Source organism: Bactrocera neohumeralis, chromosome 6 (genome assembly GCF_024586455.1).
Source record: "Bactrocera neohumeralis isolate Rockhampton chromosome 6, APGP_CSIRO_Bneo_wtdbg2-racon-allhic-juicebox.fasta_v2, whole genome shotgun sequence".
NCBI classification, from domain to species: domain Eukaryota; kingdom Metazoa; phylum Arthropoda; class Insecta; order Diptera; family Tephritidae; genus Bactrocera; species Bactrocera neohumeralis.
The window spans coordinates 55106510-55130935 of record NC_065923.1 but is presented as its reverse complement, the minus strand read 5'-3'; the positions used below and the strand labels follow the sequence as shown (position 1 = coordinate 55130935).

The 24426-nt window shown below is 32.5% G+C and overlaps 3 protein-coding genes across 5 annotated transcripts in view; 2 read left to right on the top strand and 1 right to left on the bottom strand.

The window, feature by feature from the left end:
- LOC126762311 (synaptotagmin-5) overlaps nucleotides 1-9186 on the top strand; it is a 163469-nt gene extending 154283 nt beyond the window's left edge. For both annotated transcript variants that reach the window (XM_050479002.1, XM_050479001.1), the window contains one exon: nucleotides 182-9186. In XM_050479002.1, the coding sequence (XP_050334959.1) occupies nucleotides 182-328 (147 nt within the window). In that variant the 3' untranslated portion in view covers nucleotides 329-9186. The remainder of the gene's footprint in view (nucleotides 1-181) is intronic.
- Nucleotides 9187-10561: 1375 nt separating this feature from the next.
- On the bottom strand, nucleotides 10562-15313 carry LOC126762359 (uncharacterized). 2 transcript variants are annotated; one of them, XM_050479072.1, is made up of 3 exons: nucleotides 15023-15313; nucleotides 11214-11337; nucleotides 10562-11153 (listed from the first exon to the last, which is right to left on the bottom strand). In XM_050479072.1, the coding sequence occupies exons 1-3, from the start codon at nucleotides 15162-15164 to the stop codon at nucleotides 10598-10600; spliced, it is 822 nt and encodes a 273-aa protein (XP_050335029.1). In that variant the 5' UTR covers nucleotides 15165-15313; the 3' UTR covers nucleotides 10562-10597. The 2 variants fall into 2 exon arrangements, with proteins under 2 accessions (XP_050335029.1, XP_050335028.1); XM_050479071.1 differs by lacking the exon at nucleotides 15023-15313 and adding an exon at nucleotides 11398-11679.
- A 7294-nt stretch (nucleotides 15314-22607) lies between these two features.
- On the top strand, nucleotides 22608-24323 carry LOC126762345 (uncharacterized). Its single transcript, XM_050479051.1, has one exon. The coding sequence runs from the start codon at nucleotides 22840-22842 to the stop codon at nucleotides 23875-23877; it is 1038 nt and encodes a 345-aa protein (XP_050335008.1). The 5' UTR covers nucleotides 22608-22839; the 3' UTR covers nucleotides 23878-24323.
- Nucleotides 24324-24426: the final 103 nt, after the last annotated feature.

The following is a 24426-nucleotide window of genomic DNA, read 5'->3' as shown; positions in this document are numbered from 1 at the left end:
AACAACAATTTTTTTAAACTACTATAAAAATTTATGATTTTACGATGCTTTATGACACGTTGTGAGTACCCCAAATATACATATATTTAATTAGATATTACCGCTGAACTGAGAGCTCTAAAATGAATTTACATATGTACATACGTTAAAGTTATGAGACAAACAAATTTTCTTATTGCAGATTTACGTTGTTGGTTCTGGTGGAGAAGCCATGGAAATTGGCAGCTGCGGGCTCGGACCACAAGAGATTGGTACTGGGTGTCAGCACTGGCACGACATGATAAATAACGCGCGCAAACCAACAGCTATGTGGCACTTCATTCGCTAAGATGTAAGCGCCTTTAATGCATGCATGTTTGTGCAGTTGCTTTTACATATACATACATGTACTATAAAAACGTTAACACATAATATGCATATACATATATTTTATATATGTACACATATACATATGTATAAAAGTATTTACAAATCAGATATCCGAGCACGAGTATAGCAAATACATATGTACATAAGAATAGGAATGGCTGGATCAAGCACTTATGAACTTAGAAATGACGTCATTTTGTTAAATAATTTCATTTAAGGCTAAACACTTCAATCAAATAACTAATAAGACATGCATAGAGGTTTGTGAACTAAAAAATAGTAAAATTCAAAGACGCGTTGGTTTGTGTATAAAAAATCGATAATTCCACGTAATAATTGCAGATACAACTGCATAATTTTCAAATACGCCCACACTAGGAACTTTTTAAAGCATATACTTACATACTTGCCACACTATTTGAAGTTACTTTAAATGTAATATACGCGACTATATAATATTTAAATATACACACTTACATAATATAAATGCTTTGAGAAGGGCTTTGCTAGGATTATTTTATTATACATAAATATATATGTCTGTAAGGGTATAAAAGACGGAAAAAGCGTCAGTCTTACCGAAACCAATAAATACTATTTCAAATTATTATTATGAAAAAGATAAAAGATTATATTTTCGCCTCAATGCTATTTATTTGGTATAATTTTATTTCTAAGTTTGAAGGGAAGGCTTTGCTGGCTTAGTGCATCACTGAAGGCTTTTATAAAAACGCTAAATGTAAAGCAATTATATTTTTAACATTTTCTTAATTGTTTTTATTTCAACTGTTCAATTCAATAAACTAATATTTTAATTAAGCTTTTAACATTTTGCAATAATTGTGGAATCTTAATTAATTTCACGTGCATTCTTTTACCACGATTTATTATAGAGATTCATTAGATTTTTAAAATTACATTTGAATTTATTATTTATTATTGTTTTTTTTTCCTACATTCTATATACTTATACTCGAAAACAACATTTCATTTATTTAAAAAAAACACTCCTCACCAGTATCTTATACACTTCGGGCACTGGATCTTCCCAGCCTAAAACACATAAAGCTGGATTACACATTTAAAACTTTGGCTGGGAACTTTTACATAAAAAGGTTTCGAGGCGAAGCAAAAAAAATGAGGAACACTCATCTTTAAAAAGCTGACGCCGTTTTATTACTTTTTCCTTGGTATTTATTATTTTTCAATTGGATGGAAATACATTGTGACAAAAACGTCCCCGGAGATTGGAAATAAAACGCAAAATATTGAATTATTCATCATATTTATTTTGTCGCTTTCAAAGTAATCCACACTTTCATAAGCACTTCTTGGAATGACCTTCAGCTTCTTCAGCGAATTTTGTTTTATCTCTTCGATCGACTGTAAACGGGCTCCACGGAGCAGAAATTTTAGTTTGGGGAACAATAAAACATCACACGGAGCCAAATCTGGTGAGTACGGTGGTTGATCGATGTTGATCGGTCACAATCGTGGCTCGATGCGATGATGCATTATAATGATGTAAAATCAATGAATTGTTCTTCCTTCGCTATTTTCTTTAATTCATTGCGATGATTGTTGACTAATTGTCAAACTCACAAACCTACATATGTCTCATCAGCAGTTCCAATGCTCCCTATGAATGTACTCTTTTTTTAATTCAGGGGGACGAGTCGGGCAAGAACGTGCTTCATACCCAAAATATCCATCAAAATTATTGGAACGGACTCATGAGAGATCTCGAGCTCTTTTGCCATCTCTCTAACACTTGTCTGACTATTTTCAAGCAGGGCGCTTCACTTTTTTAATGTTCTCACCAGTTCGAAGGCCGTCCAGATCGAGGTTAGAAATACAAAATTTGAGGCAAATTCTTTTTTCGATATTTTTATCCATTGTAAAAATCGCAACGCACTACTTAAGCCGCAACGCCGCCTTAAGCAATTGCTATAAACAAGCTAGTTAACAGATCGCGCTCATATTTGGCTAAGTAATTGAGGACAGTCCTACCAACTTACCTTTTTTTTGAAATATCATTTTCCCGGGGAATTTAATAACAATTTTCCGGTGCTTTTTTGTCACAATTTATATTGTTAAAATATGCTTGTAAGTTAAAATTACTAAATCTGTTAAGATGAAAATACGTGTAATAAAACAGCAAATAATAAATATCAGACAGAAGCACCACCAGAGTCATTCTGACGTACCATATGTTTGCTTCGCTTCGATGTCAAAGTTTCAACTCTCAAGCAAATCGAGGAAAGTTTATGCAAATCAACCAATGAAAACACTCATTGTAAAATAATTTTCTCACAACCATTCCCAGAGAGACTTCTTACTCTGGGACTGCCCAAGGTTGTTATTGGTTATTAACGCATTCAAAACCCAAAAACACCCAACTATACATAAGAGTCTACGAAAAATACTTCGTCGGCGAATTTAACTGCAAAAGACTCCAATAAGGGATTTCTCTACTTGAAACGCACGAAACTAAGATAATTTAAATTATCAAAAACTAAACTATCAAAGTCTGGAAACAAAACCAAAGATAATGAGATTTTATTCTAAGCATTTCATTCTAATTACTTCTATAATAAGATTGTATTCATTACCTTTCCAACAAAAATGAACGAAGAACTGAACAATAATTGTCAGCGTGGTTCATTTCCTTCATCTCAACCTCTGTGACAAAGTGCCACTTAACCAAATAATTGTGCATTTCTTACGCTTTCTTTCAATATTTAAAAAAAAAAAAACACTCAAATGGGTTTGTGTTAAAAAAAGGATTGACTTTTTTATTTTTATCACTTGACATTTTCTGAAAGCCTTTCCGCTTAGAGTTCATGTTCCTGTAAAGCGATACATCAATTAGCGAAAATCTACAAAGGTGTGCGTACAAATATGTGCGCATGTGTGTATTCACGTGCCGGTATTTTTGCTTTTTTCATGAGTAACTGCCGTCATGTCAACGAGTATGTCAACTTAAGCACCCATTCATGTGTACTTGCTTTAGAATCGCCTACCTCACCCTCATTATGTGTGTTTCATAATTTATTCATAATTTTCCATAATTTGTCATCCATCATTCTTAGAAGTACTACAAAGCAACATAAACGCAAGGAGTCAATGAATTTCTTGGGAGTTTGAGGCATTTGAGAAAATTAGCAAAAAATATGTACAGTGAACCAATAAAGTTTACATACACCTAGTTCTATTAAATTACGACACGTTTATTTGTTACAAAATGAATAAATTTTTATTTTTTTTTCTATCCATTTATATTGTAATTCAAAAGTAATTACAAAAGTTCTAGCGGTGTTTGGCCTACATTTTGTTGCAGTTATTGTCCCTATATGTCGGCACATGCTCCTCACTCGATTTCATACATATATGTATGTATGTATATTCAGTCAAGCAATTGCAAAACCACCAAAATTACACAATTCCAAGTTGTGGCCTGAGAGTTCCACTACATTATTTCGTTTCTGTTTGGTATAAAAACATTGTGAATGTAAAGAACAGTGAGCAAAATAAGTGAATAATTAAACACTTCCCTGTAAACCACGTATCAGTTAAATATCCAGCAGTGCTACCAGAGATTTCCGTTAAATTGTAAAAAATTATACTGTGACTCGTACTCACTTAACGGAAAAAGTTATAGATCAAAGAACGTATGTACCAGGAATACTGGGATGCCCAACTCCTCTCTCACTGGAAAAGAGAGAACAATTGCTAAACGTCAAAACCACCTAAACTTTGACAGTTGACTCGATTGGGGAAGTTTTTGACGCTTAGCAATAGGAAACGAGCGATGGCCAGATTGAAATCTTACCAAAAAATATTTATACGGAATGATTTGTTGCATCGTTCAAGACCTTTTATCAAAAATGCAAAACAATGAAAATTAAATAAATTTGTGAAATTTAAAGGTATTTGATGAAAGGTTTTGTAATTTGAAGCATCATAGTATATTTTCAATGGAAAATGATTAAAAACATTTAATGATTGAGAGCTAACAAGCTTAAATCCTATTATTGGGTATTGAAAGGACAAAAGTCAGTTGTTATAATATTCTTTAAAAAGATTTAAATAGTTTCTACATATAATAAACAACAACTATATAGTAGTTTTTATGCGTATTAAATGTTGGGTGTTTCAATTTAAATGCCGACAAATAATAATTTTTTTCAATCTGGCCATAATGGAAAATGTTATAAAAAACGCTAATTTTGGGGCGCTCTCACACTGGAATAAGTTTAACAACCCTTTATTCCTGGTTTACATCGCTCATTTCCAATTGATAAACGTCAAAACCTCCTGAACTTGATCAGTTGTTTTTCGATCAGCTCTTCGAGTTCACGTTTAGCAATTATTCTCTTACTTCCAATGAGAGAGGAGTTGGACATCTCTTATCTCTGCCATTCTCTGTCGAAACAAATTGCGTTGGAATCGAAGAAACCATATCGAAAAGAAAATTTTCGATGAAGTCGAACTCACTTACCGACTCGAAAAAATACATTCCGTGGCTGATAGATGGCGCTGATTTCGAAATTAATTAACCGAAAAATCGTGAATTTTTGTCGAAATTTATCCGTTGATGAATGAGTTGCGGAAATTTGAAAAATGGGTCATTTCTTAAAATTTATGTGATGAAATCGCTGAAGATACCCTTAGAAATGTTTAAATGTGTATTTTAGAAACATGAGACAAAAACACTCCAACAAAAATAAATGAGTACATACATATTTAAGAGATTTTCATAAAGATGGAACGAAACGAAAGATGGTACGAAAAATCACGTGGTTCTATTATCGGGTCATTTACTGGTTTTAAGCGTTTTTAAGTTTGCAATTCAATTCAAAATAAATATGTGGAAAAGGGGTTCGTCCCTCATACATACATATTTACATTAACCATGATATTTAACGCGAGTCCAAGCAATTAAAACTAACGCAGATAAAATTGTATCGTGTACACACCCTGTTCTTTTCGCATCGATGTTGATAAAACAGTTTAGGTTTTCGACGGTAGCAATGATCGCATAAAAATTTTCGATCGATAATTCTTTACGAATTGAATGCGATGAAATATTAGATTATCTTGATTTAAATTTATTTTTCCTTTCATTATATAAAAGTAGTTCTCGTAATTGGATACAACAAATTGTTATTATTATTTTAGCGAGTTTTATGCCCTACAATCCTACTATAGACGCATTCTTCCAAAAACGGCGAAAATGGGTCCAGTTTTGAAATGTAACAACTTTAACGTGCTTTTCTAACAAATTTTACTCATATGAATTATATCAATTTATTTGCTTATTTACTGCTACTTAATATTGCTATTAAAGTTGGTATATTAATGAAAAATAATTCCGCCATGCAAAAGTTCTTCACAGATTAACTTATGCGTCCATTTTAACATACATACATATGTACAAGTATAAGATTTATGCTACACACTATTAAACCTATTTTAAATAGATTGACTAGTAGAGGTCACGAAACAAAACAAAAATGAAATTATGCAAAAATCCACCTAAGCCTTTTGCTGAAAATATAAAAGATACAAGGTTTCAAAATGCAAATTTTGTTCCAAAATTTAAACTTAAACATTTATACTGGTGTAAGTACTTAATACATATATACATATACACAACAAATAAGTAATATTGTTATACATAAATACTATATACATACATATTTACTGATATGGGAATGAAGTAAACATTATTTCTTGAAAAAACTATAGAATAATAAGGGCCGTTTTCTCAATATCTGGTTAGCAGCCAGCTGTCATTCAGTTTTGGTTATCCTAACCAAGACTCCTTCCTTCGATAATCAGACATTGGGGAAACGGCCCTAGATGCTGCACGTTAGAAATGCTAACATAAATAACAAAATAGGTGTAAAGATGAGATAATATAAAATTCCAGCAATTTAATAAATATATGTGTTGGTATAGGGTGAGCCACTTCAAAAATACTATATATATAATCCATAAGTAAGAACGTGTATATACATACATATGTACGTTTGGAAAGTAAATATACATATTTAAATTACGTTTAGATAGCTATAGCATATGTATTTGAACAAATGCACACATATAAATTTAGGGAGTCTTGATGTATTCCTCCTGTTAACTAGCTGAATAAACGGCCCAAAATTAGTGTAAACATGTTTTATTCTAAGTTTCCAATAAAGTATGCTAAAATACATACGACATTCGCACGAATGATGTATAAGTATGTATATAATATGTGTATAATATCGATTTATATTTTTAGAATGTCTAATTAAGAATAAAAAGATATATACTTACTTTCAAAGTTTACTGGTAACTTAAAAGTGACAAAATGACGTTTTAAGGGAAATTGTAAAACAATATTAAATGATGAGGACTTATTGTACTTACATATTGATGAACTTACATGAATCTGCTAATTTTTCTGTTCATAAATAACTTGTTTAAGAATTAGTAATTTTTTTACAAGTTTCAGTACCACCGAATTTGATTTTCCTCCATTGCGAGACAAAAACATTTGAATTGACGACTTTAAACGAGTTTTTCTCGAAACGCTGTTTTCAGAGTCGGAAGGAAGATTGCTGCGAAACGGCCAGAGATCACACTTTCTTCTACGATATATTTGTCTGCTAATGTTCGAAGGCGGCACGTAGCGAAAAGAAGAAACGACTGGCGCGTTGTTGTTAACTCGGCTATAATCGCGTAAGCGGTGTCTACGCCAGTAAAGCAGAAGAAGAATGTTCGAAGGAATATGATTTTTGATAAAATTTCGCTTATTTGAGCCACTGTAAAGTGTATTTATTTTCACAAAAGCTACTTTTCTTTAGAAGCTACCATTTCGCCAAAAATCCACATTTTGACTACTCCTTCGAATATTACCTGTTTTCATAATAATAAAATTATTTAGTTTTTGGATTTTAAGCAGAAAAATCTTCCTCACCGCCAGACACTTTTTTTTTGAGGGCATCCAAGAGATTGGCTACGGTATCAAAATTAATCGCCGACTAACAAAGTACATTAAATCCTTTTTTTATTGTGTTTTATTTTTATACTTTGCTAGTGAAGTACAAGAAATACGACTAAGATTCAACTCATATGACTTCATAGTAAATAAGTATTATGTAAAAATACGAAAATATGTGTTCTAATATACCCTTGATGCATAAACACTTTGCTATTTATGTACAGTTATGTTCATATTAGCTTCAGTGCCAACAAAAACAGATCCATTTACAACAATTACATTACATTACATTTATAACAATTTCACTTAAAATTTTGTTTAATCCACGCTTGGTTAAAGGAACCGAATTCTATATTAATGAAAAATAGATAAATACATATATAAAAATAGACTGTCCGCAAAATTATTGAAATACTTAGAAGGAACCCAAATATTAGCGCTCAGAAGAACTTCAAACATAATATAAATACGGTGACAAACAAAAGAAACTTGCTAGATTCCATTCTTAAACCCAACAACCCAAGCAAATTTACCACTTTTAAATACATATATATATGTATATACATATGTATGTGTATGCAACAAAGCCCAAATGGCAAAATACCATATTTCATAAACTGATGAATGTAAAGTGGTACCATTCAGTTTGAAATGTGGTCGGCAATAAGCTCAATTATTAAAACTAATATAATATGTCTCCGTATACTATTATCACCGTGAAGGATGCAGTTTGAGCTAAATGTGCAATTTAATGCATCATCGTCCGTCTCAAATACATATATTTTACTATTAGAATAGGTCTACAAGGGAAAAGTTTTCGTATAGATTGGCATTTTAATAATATGTACGAACGAAGCATACCAGGAGGTCTTCTTCTTCTTCTTAAGGTCTGCATATAATTATTTTAGAGTCAACAAAATTGACGAATGAGAGTGGTCAGACTAATTTCATGACTTGAACCTTGTCGAACATGTGAGAGGAGGTATCATTTAGTAAGTTTAAAAATGGACTTTTGAAAACTTTTTACGAAAGTAGAATGACAATCAGTCAGGAAAGTAGTTGCATGAGATCAATGGACATCTTGATAGGAGAATGTACCGTCCATATTCGTATCAAAGCTCACTGGACTAAATATTAACGGAATTATTATACCGATAAAAAAATTTCTTTTTTAATGAATTTTATTGTTTCACTTTTTTTATTTTTTATTTATTAATTTTTTTTTTTTGGGACACACGTTTTCACCTACCTTTGAAGTGTTATTAACTTAGTTGAAAGTGCGGAAAGAAATATGATGTCGGTAACTTACATATACATATGTATGTATATGTATATGTTTATACAGTAGTATCCGAAAATAAGTTGAATTAAAATTGTATAAACTTCCTTTTGAAAACTTACCACTTTTTTCTTTCCTAAATGAGCACTGCTATCTTTGTGAACGTAACTGTACATTTGTACATTTGTAAATGTACAGTTAATACCTAATCAAAAAACTTTATAGTTTTTAATATTTAGCTCAACTAGTTTATAATAGTTGGGTATTGTGCTTTCAATCTGTGGCTCAAAACCAACCAATAACTTCAATAATAATAATAAATTTATGATGAAGTAAAATATTTTAAATTAGATAAGAATTGAAGCCAAGATAACACCATAACTGTACCACTGTGTTTATGAGAAAATTAATTCATTTCTAATAAATACATATACACTAAAGTATATAATTATGCTGATTAACTGTAAATTATCTTTAAAAATAAATACACAAACATATATACATATATATAAATAGTATAAATAAATATACGTTCTTTCTTTTGGTATGGGACTTACACTAATTGAAACAACCAAATAAATACGGTAAGTATATTATCCCTAATTCAACGTAATAAATATTATAAATATTAACTTGGTAACGAACCTATTGCGTTGTCACACATTACGAGGTATCATCGACGTCATCTCGAGGTCTTTGCTAGTACATACCGCCGTGTGGCTTTCAATGACTAATAAATTCACAAATGTTTGGAGAGGAAGAATGTAGTATCCGCCGCTTAATTGACCCCCGGTTAATTGATTTTCCCGCTTATTTGAATCACCTGACCGATCAAAGATATATAGCACACAAAATACGTCTATAATTTCTGGCCTAATTGAATTTGGTGTTCCCACATAATTAGTTAAAAAATATACGTTATTTAAAAAACGTACCTTTAATTTCCCCCAGTTAATTACTTTAGTTAAGAAAATAATCCGGCACTTTGCACATAAAGCCATTTGTTCAAGTTTTGAAATATACAAGTCGAAATATTGTATATAATATGGATTGCTTTTGTTTCTGAAGTTTATTATATATTTTTTATAACAATGATCTCAATATATATAAATGCATTATCTGTTGTTGTTCTTTAAAATTTTCCCATTTTAAGTTATAAATATTATTAAATTTTATTGCTAAAAACTAAATTTGCGGAAATCAATGAATTGAAAGAACTAGAGTCGCCAATGTAAAAAAACAATGTAAATAGTATTTAAATTGCATAAAAGCATTTCGAAGAAAACAACCGATAAATGTGCTATAAACAATTCCATTGTATGTAGGAACATCTTCATATGATTTTATGGAATAGCTCGATTTCTTTGAGGTACCATATACTACCGAATAATAATTTGATCTCATCCTGGTTGTTTTTAGCACCAAATTTTCTAACTATAAATATGACCATAGCATAGGCCGAATTGTAGTTTAGAATTATTAGAATCATTTCATGTGTGAAATAAAAAGTCGTTTTGTGTTAATCTTCTTCTTAATTGGCGTAGACACCGCTTACGCGATTATAGCCGAGTTAACAACAGCGCGCCAGTCGTTTCTTCTTTTCGCTACGTGGCGCCAATTGGATATTCCAAGCGTAGCCAGGTCCTTCTCCACTTGGTCCTTCCAACGGAGTGGAGGTCTTCCTCTTCCTCTGCTTCCCCCGGCGGGTACAACGTCGAATACTTTTAGAGCTGGAGTGTTTTGTGTTAATAGTGGAAGATATACTTTACCCTTAAGGCAACGAATAGTGAAGGAATTAGTTTCAGGCGTAGTAGACAAAATGCTTAGCTAAACAATACCTACAAACCAAATTCATTGAACTTCCATCATATGAAAGGGATCAAAATTAGGCGGTATTTCAACCAATGCACATCACAATGAAATCATTTTCAAAGAAAAACTTTATTTGCTCAATCATTTCATTTGTCTTCAAACAATTTTAATTCTGCCTCATCCATAATATCTGCGATTTTACGTTTAGTCTGCAGCTGCAGTCGTAATGGCATTCGCTGCAATACTTTAGCATAACCGAGAAAAATAAGTTCCAGTGAAGTCAGGCTTGAGAAACCCCCAGGAGCAGCAGTGTCTTCACTAGACTTAATATCTGCCTGTGCATGAGTGCTTGCTGTAAAATCCGTTAACATATCTTCCGTGCTAACCATAGTGTTCAATCCGTTTTGTTTACTGCTTAGTTTATTCACTGCTAATTCAACTTTTACTTCGCTCTCGTTTTTATTATAATTATTTGAGTCCAATATAACTGTTTCATAATGTTTTTCAGTATTTACAAAATCTGCTTCATTCAATTCATTTCCTTGCCCATTGATTAGGGAACGCTTCTTTGAGGCTATTATGTCTGTAGCAGAAGTCCTAATATGTTGTTTTCCAATATCAGTTGGAAACTCTTCAAAAGTCTTTAAAACCTTGTTTAATTCTGTCTCGTCAATATCGGAGTCAGATTGATTATCTTCCAGTCTAGAAAAAAATTGTTATAAAATTAATTAATCATGTAACGATTTTATTTTGGGGACATACCCAGCACCTAGCAGTGGCATCTGCATAAATTGCATTTCCCGTTCAAAATGGAAAGGTGTGCCATACATCAGAAAAGATACATATTGCGAAATTATTTGAGACCATTTAAGCTTTGCTGCAGTACCTACACGAAAAAAGAAGCAACTTCTAAAATTTCAATGCATTATCTACATTACACCCTCACCATTTTTAAGTTGATGGTCTCGGGCAAACTGCGACCATAACTCTTTATTCCTTTCTTCAGCATCAGCTCTATTTTCTTTATAAATATGACAAAGCTCGGGATATAATTTAATCGCCAAAATAAAATCGCTGTCAGTTATCATAACAGAAAGAAAAATAATTTTCGGTACTTTCTTGTACTAAATTTTTTATACATTTCAGTAAACTTCAGCTGCAGAAGTTGATCCTAATTTTTTTCGTTGGTTCAATATGAATACCTAAAGAGGCATCTCGACAGGCAATTTAAGATTACCAAAAATCTGGATTGCTAGCAATATTGCCAATGGAGACTGCACATTACTAATGTTTAGCAATTGATTTCTAAATATATTTCTTGCTCGCATTGCTGGCAATGTACTGCCAGAGGTGTTGTCGTTTCCATAAATATTTTGAAGAGGCGGAGATAAAGAGTTGCCCAACTCTCCTGTCATTGGAAATGTGAGAACCGCTCACCTACCCAGAGAACTTAAAATATAGAGAAGGTGCAAATTCAATTCTTGAAGTAAGGAATTCATATCCTTATCATATCTACATTTCTATCATAAGAATTTCTATTACGAAAGCAAATATAATTGAATAGAATTATATAAAATTTAAATAAAATATCTAAAACAAAAAGAAAGATTAATTAAATAAAAATAATAATAGGATCTGAAAGAAAAGATTAATTATATAAAAATGATATAATGATGATATCGGAAAGAAATATTAATATTATCTGATAATTTAAAATATAAAACAAACATCGCCTCAAACGCGAAAAATACATACATATGTATGTATGTATTTATTTTTGCGTATTATATTGGACTGCGTAGTCCAATTTCAAACAACACACACTTATTTTCACATACTCATTTATTCAACCTGCTAACCTTGAGCGGGTAAAAAATCAGATAATCAGTAGGTAAGCCTGTGGGTAAATATGTGTAATTTGCCATAGGCCGAGCGAATATTCTACCCACTCACGTACGTATACATGTGATCATACATCTTTGTTGCGCTCATTCAGCAGTGCCATATAAAAAAGTATATCCGTCCTGCTCTAATATCCTCAATTGACGGCTGATACAGGGTGGCATTTTAAACTGCTGATGCAGGGTTGCATGTTTTAATTCCTACTTTAAAAATTTCAAACAAAACTTTTTAATTTTTAAAATTTTTATTTTATTTTATTTTTTAGATTTTTACATAACGTTTATTATAATTTATATATAAATAAAAATATATTTAATTTAAGAAAATAATTAATATCTGAAATAAAATAAAGGTATTAATACCTGAAAATAAATAATAATTACATTGAATTTGTAATATCTAAAAGAAAAAGAAAGATTAATTGTATAAAATGATAATAATATGTGAAAAAAAAAAGATTAATATTATCTGAAAGAATAAAATATATTAAATACAAATAGAATTTACTCTGAAAGAAAAAATAAAAACTTTTTGATCATTTAAAATATAAAACAAACATTTGTTTCCACATATTATATTGGATTGTGCAGGCCGCCTTAAACGCATAAAATACATATCTACATATATATGTATTTATCTTTTTTTTGAACTGCGCAGTCTAATTTCAAAGTACACACACTTCTTTCACATACTTACTTAACAATTGATATTTGCCGCTTCTGATGATATAGCTGCTGCTGCTACTTCCAATTCAGTTCTGATTTTCAGTGCTATAAAAATAAATAAAGTAATTATTTTCAAAATATTGTTAAAAAATCACATAAAATTCATTTACTTACTTTCTTATTGTACGAGCCTCCTTTACGATGGTACGATCACGAACGACATGCGTCTTTCAATCGTTTTTTTTTTACCCTTTTTGAGATTTTCTATTGTCACTATTGACAATTATGTTTTCTCATTCGCACTCATTCAAATAAATCAAGAAATGAAAGAAACTTTTTATCATCGCATTTAGGTAAACAAAAAAATAACCCGAACAAGTGCGTTGGTGTTAGCGCATAGAGAAAAAATGTGTAGTTGGATGAAATATTTGAGAAAAGTGGTTAGCCATGGCTGGCAGGGAAGTGCCACACGCATCTTTTCGCATCTCCGTTGTCACGGGCAACCAATGGCCAAAGCTCACGTTTTGTCAAAGAGTCACGTGCTGAACACAATGAGCGCGTTAGACTGCAAACGACATCTGTCAAATAATAAAATATACACAGTTATTTTGACAGCTGCACGACTACATGACTGCAGGCCGACAGTTGTCGCTCTCGCTAACTTCAATATATTCTTATATTTGCCAACGGCAGTAGGACGACAGTAGAGTTGACAGTAGAGAAATGAGGTAGAGTGGTGATGCCACTAATATGTAAAATGTAAAATTATTCAAAGCTCTAACAAACTTGACGTTATTTTACAAATTATATCATTTGTAATAACAATTAATAATTTAAAACAAAAATATTTACCTATTTACCAATTGTCGAAGCACAGACGCGACGACAAAGCGTCACAGCATTATGTTGTTGGTAGAAAATCGGATCTGTGCCGAAAAACACAAACGAAGGAACGCCGATTGTCACCGCTTCCCTTGCCGCCTGTAACAGCTTCGCCTACAAACCTGCGTAAATATGTATGTATGTATACGTATGAGCGTTAATACATATCGATGCAGATTTTTGCGAGCCACGGAAAAATATTTTATAATTGACAAATATTATAAATCAACAACAGCTATGTTGCCACTTTTCTCACTTCTTTCTTAGAACAAATATCAGAAAGTTGTTCAACTTATGATTTTTAGCTTTTGCCATCGTCTGTTGTTATGAATGAAGCGAGGTCGCTTGTTGAATGTGCGCCTGCGTTTATGAATGAAAATGTTTTTGTTTTAAGATTTACTACATTTGGGCCAATTTAGCTGCCATATTGACTTGTGATGCTTTTCTTTTTTTTTAAGTTCTCTGGATGAGTGGCTATCAACGCAGTTCTCAGCACAGGTTTCGTCAAACAGAGAAGCAAATAAATAGAACACATTGGGGGGATTCTTTTGCTCTACCAAGATTGCAGGATGACACAATGTGCAAAAATCCTATACCGAAATATGCAAGGCGAAGAGAGCACCCATTGCAGAATCTAGTGATATATGATCGGCTGATTCTGTCAATTTATTGAGAATGACTAATGTGATTTGGCGCACATTCTGTATTCATTCCTAACAAAAAACTGTAACAAATCTTTATAATTTAAGTAGAAATTATAAAATCTATTTAAAACTTACCTTCCTCAACAATTTAACGGCGTAATATGTCTCAATGTAAAATGTCATTGCACGAAAATAAACACGGGTTTTGGTCTGACATATTTTTCAGCCTTTGCAAATAATTTTCTGCATGTGTTTGTTGTTGTGCCGTTGCACCAAGAGGAAAATTCTGCGATTCGTGTACCGTGCAAGGGTTTTGCAAGAGCAAGAGATTACCCCTATTGTTTATTGCATTAAAAGTATCTGTAGAATATATTACAAACCAATCTCCAATCTTCGAGTCAATCTTCGAGTCAAGTACCTACACGAAAAAAGAAGCAACTTCTAAAATTTCAATGCATTATCTACATTACACCCTCACCATTTTTAAGTTGATGGTCTCGGGCAAACTGCGACCATAACTCTTTATTCCTTTCTTCAGCATCAGCTCTATTTTCTTTATAAATATGACAAAGCTCGGGATATAATTTAATCGCCAAAATAAAATCGCTGTCAGTTATCATAACAGAAAGAAAAATAATTTTCGGTACTTTCTTGTACTAAATTTTTTATACATTTCAGTAAACTTCAGCTGCAGAAGTTGATCCTAATTTTTTTCGTTGGTTCAATATGAATACCTAAAGAGGCATCTCGACAGGCAATTTAAGATTACCAAAAATCTGGATTGCTAGCAATATTGCCAATGGAGACTGCACATTACTAATGTTTAGCAATTGATTTCTAAATATATTTCTTGCTCGCATTGCTGGCAATGTACTGCCAGAGGTGTTGTCGTTTCCATAAATATTTTGAAGAGGCGGAGATAAAGAGTTGCCCAACTCTCCTGTCATTGGAAATGTGAGAACCGCTCACCTACCCAGAGAACTTAAAATATAGAGAAGGTGCAAATTCAATTCTTGAAGTAAGGAATTCATATCCTTATCATATCTACATTTCTATCATAAGAATTTCTATTACGAAAGCAAATATAATTGAATAGAATTATATAAAATTTAAATAAAATATCTAAAACAAAAAGAAAGATTAATTAAATAAAAATAATAATAGGATCTGAAAGAAAAGATTAATTATATAAAAATGATATAATGATGATATCGGAAAGAAATATTAATATTATCTGATAATTTAAAATATAAAACAAACATCGCCTCAAACGCGAAAAATACATACATATGTATGTATGTATTTATTTTTGCGTATTATATTGGACTGCGTAGTCCAATTTCAAACAACACACACTTATTTTCACATACTCATTTATTCAACCTGCTAACCTTGAGCGGGTAAAAAATCAGATAATCAGTAGGTAAGCCTGTGGGTAAATATGTGTAATTTGCCATAGGCCGAGCGAATATTCTACCCACTCACGTACGTATACATGTGATCATACATCTTTGTTGCGCTCATTCAGCAGTGCCATATAAAAAAGTATATCCGTCCTGCTCTAATATCCTCAATTGACGGCTGATACAGGGTGGCATTTTAAACTGCTGATGCAGGGTTGCATTTTTTAATTCCTACTTTAAAAATTTCAAACAAAACTTTTTAATTTTTAAAATTTTTATTTTATTTTATTTTTTAGATTTTTACATAACGTTTATTATAATTTATATATAAATAAAAATATATTTAATTTAAGAAAATAATTAATATCTGAAATAAAATAAAGGTATTAATACCTGAAAATAAATAATAATTACATTGAATTTGTAATATCTAAAAGAAAAAGAAAGATTAATTGTATAAAATGATAATAATATGTGAAAAAAAAAGATTAATATTATCTGAAAGAATAAAATATATTAAATACAAATAGAATTTACTCTGAAAGAAAAAATAAAAACTTTTTGATCATTTAAAATATAAAACAAACATTTGTTTCCACATATTATATTGGATTGTGCAGGCCGCCTTAAACGCATAAAATACATATCTACATATATATGTATTTATCTTTTTTTTGAACTGCGCAGTCTAATTTCAAAGTACACACACTTCTTTCACATACTTACTTAACAATTGATATTTGCCGCTTCTGATGATATAGCTGCTGCTGCTACTTCCAATTCAGTTCTGATTTTCAGTGCTATAAAAATAAATAAAGTAATTATTTTCAAAATATTGTTAAAAAATCACATAAAATTCATTTACTTACTTTCTTATTGTACGAGCCTCCTTTACGATGGTACGATCACGAACGACATGCGTCTTTCAATCGTTTTTTTTTTACCCTTTTTGAGATTTTCTATTGTCACTATTGACAATTATGTTTTCTCATTCGCACTCATTCAAATAAATCAAGAAATGAAAGAAACTTTTTTTCATCGCATTTAGGTAAACAAAAAAATAACCCGAACAAGTGCGTTGGTGTTAGCGCATAGAGAAAAAATGTGTAGTTGGATGAAATATTTGAGAAAAGTGGTTAGCCATGGCTGGCAGGGAAGTGCCACACGCATCTTTTCGCATCTCCGTTGTCACGGGCAACCAATGGCCAAAGCTCACGTTTTGTCAAAGAGTCACGTGCTGAACACAATGAGCGCGTTAGACTGCAAACGACATCTGTCAAATAATAAAATATACACAGTTATTTTGACAGCTGCACGACTACATGACTGCAGGCCGACAGTTGTCGCTCTCGCTAACTTCAATATATTCTTATATTTGCCAACGGCAGTAGGACGACAGTAGAGTTGACAGTAGAGAAATGAGGTAGAGTGGTGATGCCACTAATATGTAAAATGTAAAATTATTCAAAGCTCTAACAAACTTGACGTTATTTTACAAATTATATCATTTGTAATAACAATTAATAATTTAAAACAAAAATATTTACCTATTTACCAATTGTCGAAGCACAGACGCGACGACAAAGCGTCACAGCATTGTGTTGTTGGTAGAAAATCGGATCTGTGCCGAAAAACACAAACGAAGGAACGCCGATTGTCACCGCTTCCCTTGCCGCCTGTAACAGCTTCGCCTACAAACCTGCGTAAATATGTATGTATGTATACGTATGAGCGTTAATACATATCGATGCAGATTTTTGCGAGCCACGGAAAAATATTTTATAATTGACAAATATTATAAATCAACAACAGCTATGTTGCCACTTTTCTCACTTCTTTCTTAGAACAAATATCAGAAAGTTGTTCAACTTATGATTTTTAGCTTTTGCCATCGTCTGTTGTTATGAATGAAGCGAGGTCGCTTGTTGAATGTGCGCCTGCGTTTATGAATGAAAATGTTTTTGTTTTAAGATTTACTACATTTGGGCCAATTTAGCTGCCATATTGACTTGTGATGCTTTTCTTTTTTTAAGTTCTCTGGATGAGTGGCTATCAACGCAGTTCTCAGCACAGGTTTCGTCAAACAGAGAAGCAAATAAATAGAACACATTGGGGGGATTCTTTTGCTCTACCAAGATTGCAGGATGACACAATGTGCAAAAATCCTATACCGAAATATGCAAGGCGAAGAGAGCACCCATTGCAGAATCTAGTGATATATGATCGGCTGATTCTGTCAATTTATTGAGAATGACTAATGTGATTTGGCGCACATTCTGTATTCATTCCTAACAAAAAACTGTAACAAATCTTTATAATTTAAGTAGAAATTATAAAATCTATTTAAAACTTACCTTCCTCAACAATTTAACGGCGTAATATGTCTCAATGTAAAATGTCATTGCACGAAAATAAACACGGGTTTTGGTCTGACATATTTTTCAGCCTTTGCAAATAATTTTCTGCATGTGTTTGTTGTTGTGCCGTTGCACCAAGAGGAAAATTCTGCGATTCGTGTACCGTGCAAGGGTTTTGCAAGAGCAAGAGATTACCCCTATTGTTTATTGCATTAAAAGTATCTGTAGAATATATTACAAACCAATCTCCAATCTTCGAGTCAAGTAGTTATGAATCGTTGATGAGTGCATTAGAAAGACGATATGGTAGTGAGCACAGGAATCAGACCTTCCAAATCGAATTGCAAAATCACCACCAGAAACCCAATGAGTCCCTGGAGAAGTTTTCTACAAAGATTGGTAAGTCAACTTAAACAAGTTGAAGAAAAGATGCAGAAAGTACTGGAAAAATCTACAGAAGCGCATAAGAAAATGATGATGTGTTTAAATGCTTCAATTGCTGAAAAAGTGATCATATTGCACGCAGCTATAATCAGTACAATAATTTAGTTTGACGTAAAAAAAGGCTGAGGAAAATCAAACATATTTCAAATAGAACCAATCGTTAAACTAAAGCCACGGGCTGGCTCCCGCAAGCGAATACCCTGTAATCTCCATTTCACAAATAAGCAGGAATACGAGTAATGTTACCGTTATGGGATGTATAGACGCTAAAAAGCGCATACTGACTGAGGATACGGGCATGTCACATTCCATAATTCGATCTGATCTGATTAATGAAGTAATAGCCTTGAATGACGGCAGCGTTAATCCGGATTAACTGCGCACTTAATCAGATCCAAATTTGTAGGTGACAGACGGCAGCTATGCGAGTTTGAAACTTTCATAAACAGCTCATTGTCCTTTTTATAATATTTTCAATGAAAATTCATAGAAGATAAACATTACGGTTGTTAGCCGACCAATTTTTACCAAACCATTTTTTATTACAAAAGCATATCAACACATTATTTTTAAAACTGCATCATAACAGAAGTTTTATTGATATTATATTGAGAATTTGATAAACAGCTGTCAGGGTTGCTTGTATTTCATTCACAATAGATGAAAATTGGCCATTTTTAACAATGTTGCCAACGAAAATCTCACAAACTCCTTAAAATGTTGAGAGTTATTTTTGGATTCAGCAACGGAGTTAGCTGTGGTAACTCCTGAATTAATCCCGAAAAATGCAATTAATCTGGTTTAACGCTGCCGTCTGTCAATGCTATAAGATCATTAGCTGGGGCAAAGTTGCGTATTGCAACAGTAGAGGATTTTCAAGTCTCTCGAGAAGTAATGTGCGTAATGTGCGTTTAAACAGTCATAATTGGGGTGGACTTTCAAACAAATCAAGGAATATAAATTGATATATAAAACAGGATAATGACTTATACAAATATGAAAGTTCCGCTTATGTTCGGATATGATAACAAATACAAAGTTAGGGTTAGTTAGTTACTTATAGGCACTACTCTGGTTATGACAGGACAAGATAAACGTGTTCAACTAGGTGTACTTAATGAGTTCAAGTCACTAGTCAAACTTTCCAAAGGAGCTATATTAAAGTCAGTGTCAGGACCCTGAGGCCGTGATAAATTGTGAAATACCTTTTGAGAAAGATTCTTTTGGCAAAAACGACATATGGAGCGAATTTAACGCTTGGACCAAGGAGGCAACCATCAAAATAAGACTGAACAACTCTTTCTTAGAAACTCAACCATTTTTGATAAATTTGATTCCAAGCAAGGAAGAACCAAAGTTGAAAACATTTTATTAACACAGGATGCACGAAGGCGATATGCAAGACCAATCCTAAAAATTTACATGAATGCTAGTGGGCATGCAGTAGGAGGCGTATTTCACACATCATTGGCGGGCATGAGAAAGTGGTGGAAATTATTGTGTAACTCGGAGAGAATTACTTTCGTTGGTGAAGTGCATCAAACATTTTCATAAGAACCTTTATGACCATCGTTTTCAAGTCAGGACGGATCATGCTGCATTAAAATGGCTTCTACAATTCAGGAACACAGAAGGATAGTTGACGCGATGGATTGAGAGACTCCAAAGTTAAGACTTCTCTATAGAACATCGCAATAGAAAAAGTCATGGAAATGCGGATACGATGTCCCGCCGTTCTTGAAGTTTTGAATGCAGACTGAGATCCAGACAATTCCCACAACTTCCGGTTCTACGGACCGGAATTAACCCGTATTTCATCAGACCGACGGCTATTATTTCGGAGATCTATCCCCGTTTAGATTGGCAAGTCTTAGTTTAAACTTGTGGTCACTGAAGCAACGCTTTGCAGCAGGGTTGCTCCGTATTCCCCTGACTCGTGCTGGCATTGAGGTCAACCCGAGCCCGAAGGAATTCTTCTGCGATATAATTTCAGAGGGCACAGCATATCCTATTGGCGTTGACATCTGCGACATTGTAGTCAAAAACGTGTCCATGTCCATTGTAATGAGCGTTGAGCCTCTTCCTTTTCTTCTGCCTTCGCTGGTTTTTCATCCAGAGAACGTATAATATAGAGAAGGTTCAATTGCGGACAGGCGTGTGAACTGTCAAGAGCTAACAAAATCCTATTAGTGGATTTCACCACCTTTGGCTCGGAAGGAGAAATTTTAACAGAAATGAGTGAACACAGCTGAGCATTGAATGAAAATTATGTTCAGAAATATACATACATTGCTATTACAGACGTATGTTGCTCTTTTGCTTGTATTTTTATACGTTTACATGCAATCATATCAATTGATATGACTATCATTTTGCGAATTTTTGTGAATTCATGCAAAATTGATAACATTATCATTTAATTATGCTATTTTCATGGTAATGTTTGTAGTTAACGTGCAAATAAAAGATACTTTTTAAATATTTCTTATCTTTGATAATGTAATATAATTTCATATACATGTATATATGCTATATACATACTTATGTGTGTATATGATATACTCTCTACTATAAAAACTTAATACATGTAATACAATAATAATACATATGTATGTATATGTAAATCACACCTTTTATTATTTTTTATTATTTAAAACTTTCATACGCATCTATCTGCAGACATATCAAAATCAAAATATTATCATTTATCAATTATAATATACGCGCGCTGCTCTATATTTACATACACACATATGTGCGTATGACATTGCCACACAAATAATTCATACACAAACCTACATATATACATACATATGTATCTGTATACAAATGTAAATATGTCGCCCGCAAAAACTATAAATATTGTTCTACAAAAACAACACTCGTCTCAAATTGCATCAGAAAGCATTATGGCGGCTGATTTGCCGACGTCAAAATTTATAGTAAATTATACAACAACAAAATTTTCATTCATGAACGCAAGCGCACATTCAACGAGCAAAATGGACTCATTCATAAACCAAAGGCCATACCTTTCAATGAGCATGCCTTTGCCTACAAGCAGCTTTTGGCGAGGAAGGCAAAAGCTAAAATTCAAAAATTGAATATATTTCTGAAATTTTATGGAAGGAAAAAGTGACAACCCCGCAAATATAAAAATATTTAAATATATTAGAATAAAATTGACAACATAGTTTATTTGTCGATTTTCAAGTCAAGAAATATTTCAAAGAAAATATTCAATATTCCTCTGATTTATGTGTACAGTCAATCCCGGTTAAGTAGTACTCCGCTTAAATGAAAATCAAATCCCTCCCTCATCACTTTAACAGCCTATATTATATCTTGCTGCATCTCACGGTTTGTTTTTTAAAATACATAGAAATTATTGTTTTAAGTGCCACTCGCTTAAGTATCCGCACTCGATTATGTACCATATTCTATTTTTATTTTGACAAACCACAAATATCTGTATCTTTGATTATGGCACATAATTCTGAAATATAAATAATACTCGTACACGTTCACTGGTCTGTCGCTCTGTATGTGTTCAGCGCATGATATACGATCTCTGCCTAAACTATTCGAAAGGAATGTCTATCATTTTAATTGCATTTAGCACATTTTGAAAGCCACTGTATTTTATTGAATATTTTTAAATTTATTTTGTATATTATACAAGTTTACTTAAAAAATTTATAAAGATTTTATTTAATTCTGCATATTTTGTTTATATTATATTTGAATTAAAGCTTTATAAAAACAAATAATGATATCCGCTTTATGTTCCCGTATTCTGCTATGTGGCAACATTGTTGCTTTCTTATCGTAGATATAAAATTTGAAAGCATATGTGCATGGTCCGATGCATATGTGTTTTGATTGAGTTGTCAAATTTCATATATTTTCAGTTCAACCTTAGTTTTTTAGTTTAACTTTTATAAAAAAGAAAAAAACTGAAAACTAAAAAAAACTTTCAAAATAGCTATTACTAAAATTTCTAAAGTGCCCAAGAAAAAACATCAAAATTAAAAAACCAAAAAAACATTTGAGAAAGGAAAGCAGTGTCGTGGGGTACACAGGTGCGAACAATGTCCCAACAATATCCTAATCCACAACAAAAAAGTAATGAACCCGTATGTGCAGACAACAATAAGAAAAAAGGAGTTGCAAGACAAAAATTAGACCAACAAAATCTTAAAACAAAACTTTTTGAAGTAAAGGGTTCAGGCGATGGAGGATCAGTAAAACAAAAACATGAGCTTGATCACTCAAAGTGCCAACTATTAAAGTCAAAAAGCCCACTGCAAGCAACAACTGGGGCATTCAACCAATTAAAACATAAGGAGTCAATTACATGCATGGATCAACTGCAACAACAAATGCAATCAATTTTATCATGTACTGAGATTAATGAAAAACAGCACAACTGTCAACATCGAAATAATGCGGGTTCACAAAGGTGTTCTCGTCGTAATTCATTGAATCAGGAACAGAAATGTGATCATCACGAAGCACACGACCAGCACCCCAATTCTGAAAACAATCGACCGCTAAGCAAATCTGCACGATTACGTCAAAAACGTAAAGCTGCTCAAAGAAATAAATATGTAGCTATTGATTGTGAGATGGTTGGTGTGGGTCACAATGGTCAAGACGACATGTTGGCACGAGTTTCTATCGTAAATAAACAGGGTGAAGTTTTGTTAGATAAATTTGTTAAACCGTGGATCAAGGTAACTGATTATAGAACAAGTGTATCTGGTATCAGACCAAAGGACATCGAAAATGGCGAAGATTTTCATTTGGTTCAGGATGAAGTTGTTGAATTGCTTCAGGGTAAAATTCTTGTTGGTCATGCTATACGCAACGATTTGGCTGTATTACACATAAAGCATCCATATAAAAATATACGAGACACTGCCCGTTATAAGCCTTTATGCCGTCTAGTTTCGAACGGACGAACTCCGAGCCTTAAACTTTTGAGTCAAGCAATTTTAGGCATGGAAATACAAATAGGAGAGCACAATTCCGTGGAGGACGCACGTGCTGCTATGAAAATTTATAACTGTTTAAGTGGAGATTGGGAAAAATATGTTCAAAAACAACAACATAATCACCATAAATAGAATTAAAGTGACTTGAATTATAAAAGCAACACGCCTATTTCATATTTTTCTACTAGTAATCTTCGAAATAATTAAGTGATTTAGCCTTAAGTTGCTAATAACGCACCTCACGTCATTACATAAATATAAAAAAATAATTCTAAACGTTTTGCATGGAAAACAAGAAGATACAAATTTAAAAAGGCATAACAACAATTTAGTACAATTTAACAAATTAACTTCCGAGCATAAAATTCTGATGAATTTCTTCAATTCAAACGCGAAACTTCGCTGAGCATACCTAGCAGAATTTGAGCCAGTAGCAGTTGTATAGTGCATTTGTGTTACTTATATTAATGTAAATGTAATTGCTAGTAAAAGATAAATAATTATTGTTAAATATAACAATACAAAATGTTAAGAACCATTCAAGATAATTTTAATTAAAAATGATTGTCTTAAACCTATGATTTGGTTTTAAATAATTGAATGGAATGTGTGTTAGGAAATCAAAATGATATATGCACATATTTTCGCCATAATAGTAAAGTAACTTGCTCTAGAAATATT

What these genes read in the sequence shown, in the direction of transcription:
- LOC126762359 (XM_050479072.1), bottom strand. Translation starts at nt 15,164, where the DNA reads ATGATAACTGACAGCGATTTTATTTTGGCGATTAAATTATATCCCGAG. An exon ending in AGACCATCAACTTAAAAATG is followed by an intron (nt 11,338 to 15,022) that starts GTGAGGGTGTAA and finishes TTTTTCGTGTAG; the next exon opens with GTACTGCAGCAAAGCTTAAA. An exon ending in ATGCCACTGCTAGGTGCTGG is followed by an intron (nt 11,154 to 11,213) that starts GTATGTCCCCAA and finishes ATTTTTTTCTAG; the next exon opens with ACTGGAAGATAATCAATCTG.
- LOC126762345 (XM_050479051.1), top strand. Translation starts at nt 22,840, where the DNA reads ATGTCCCAACAATATCCTAATCCACAACAAAAAAGTAATGAACCCGTA.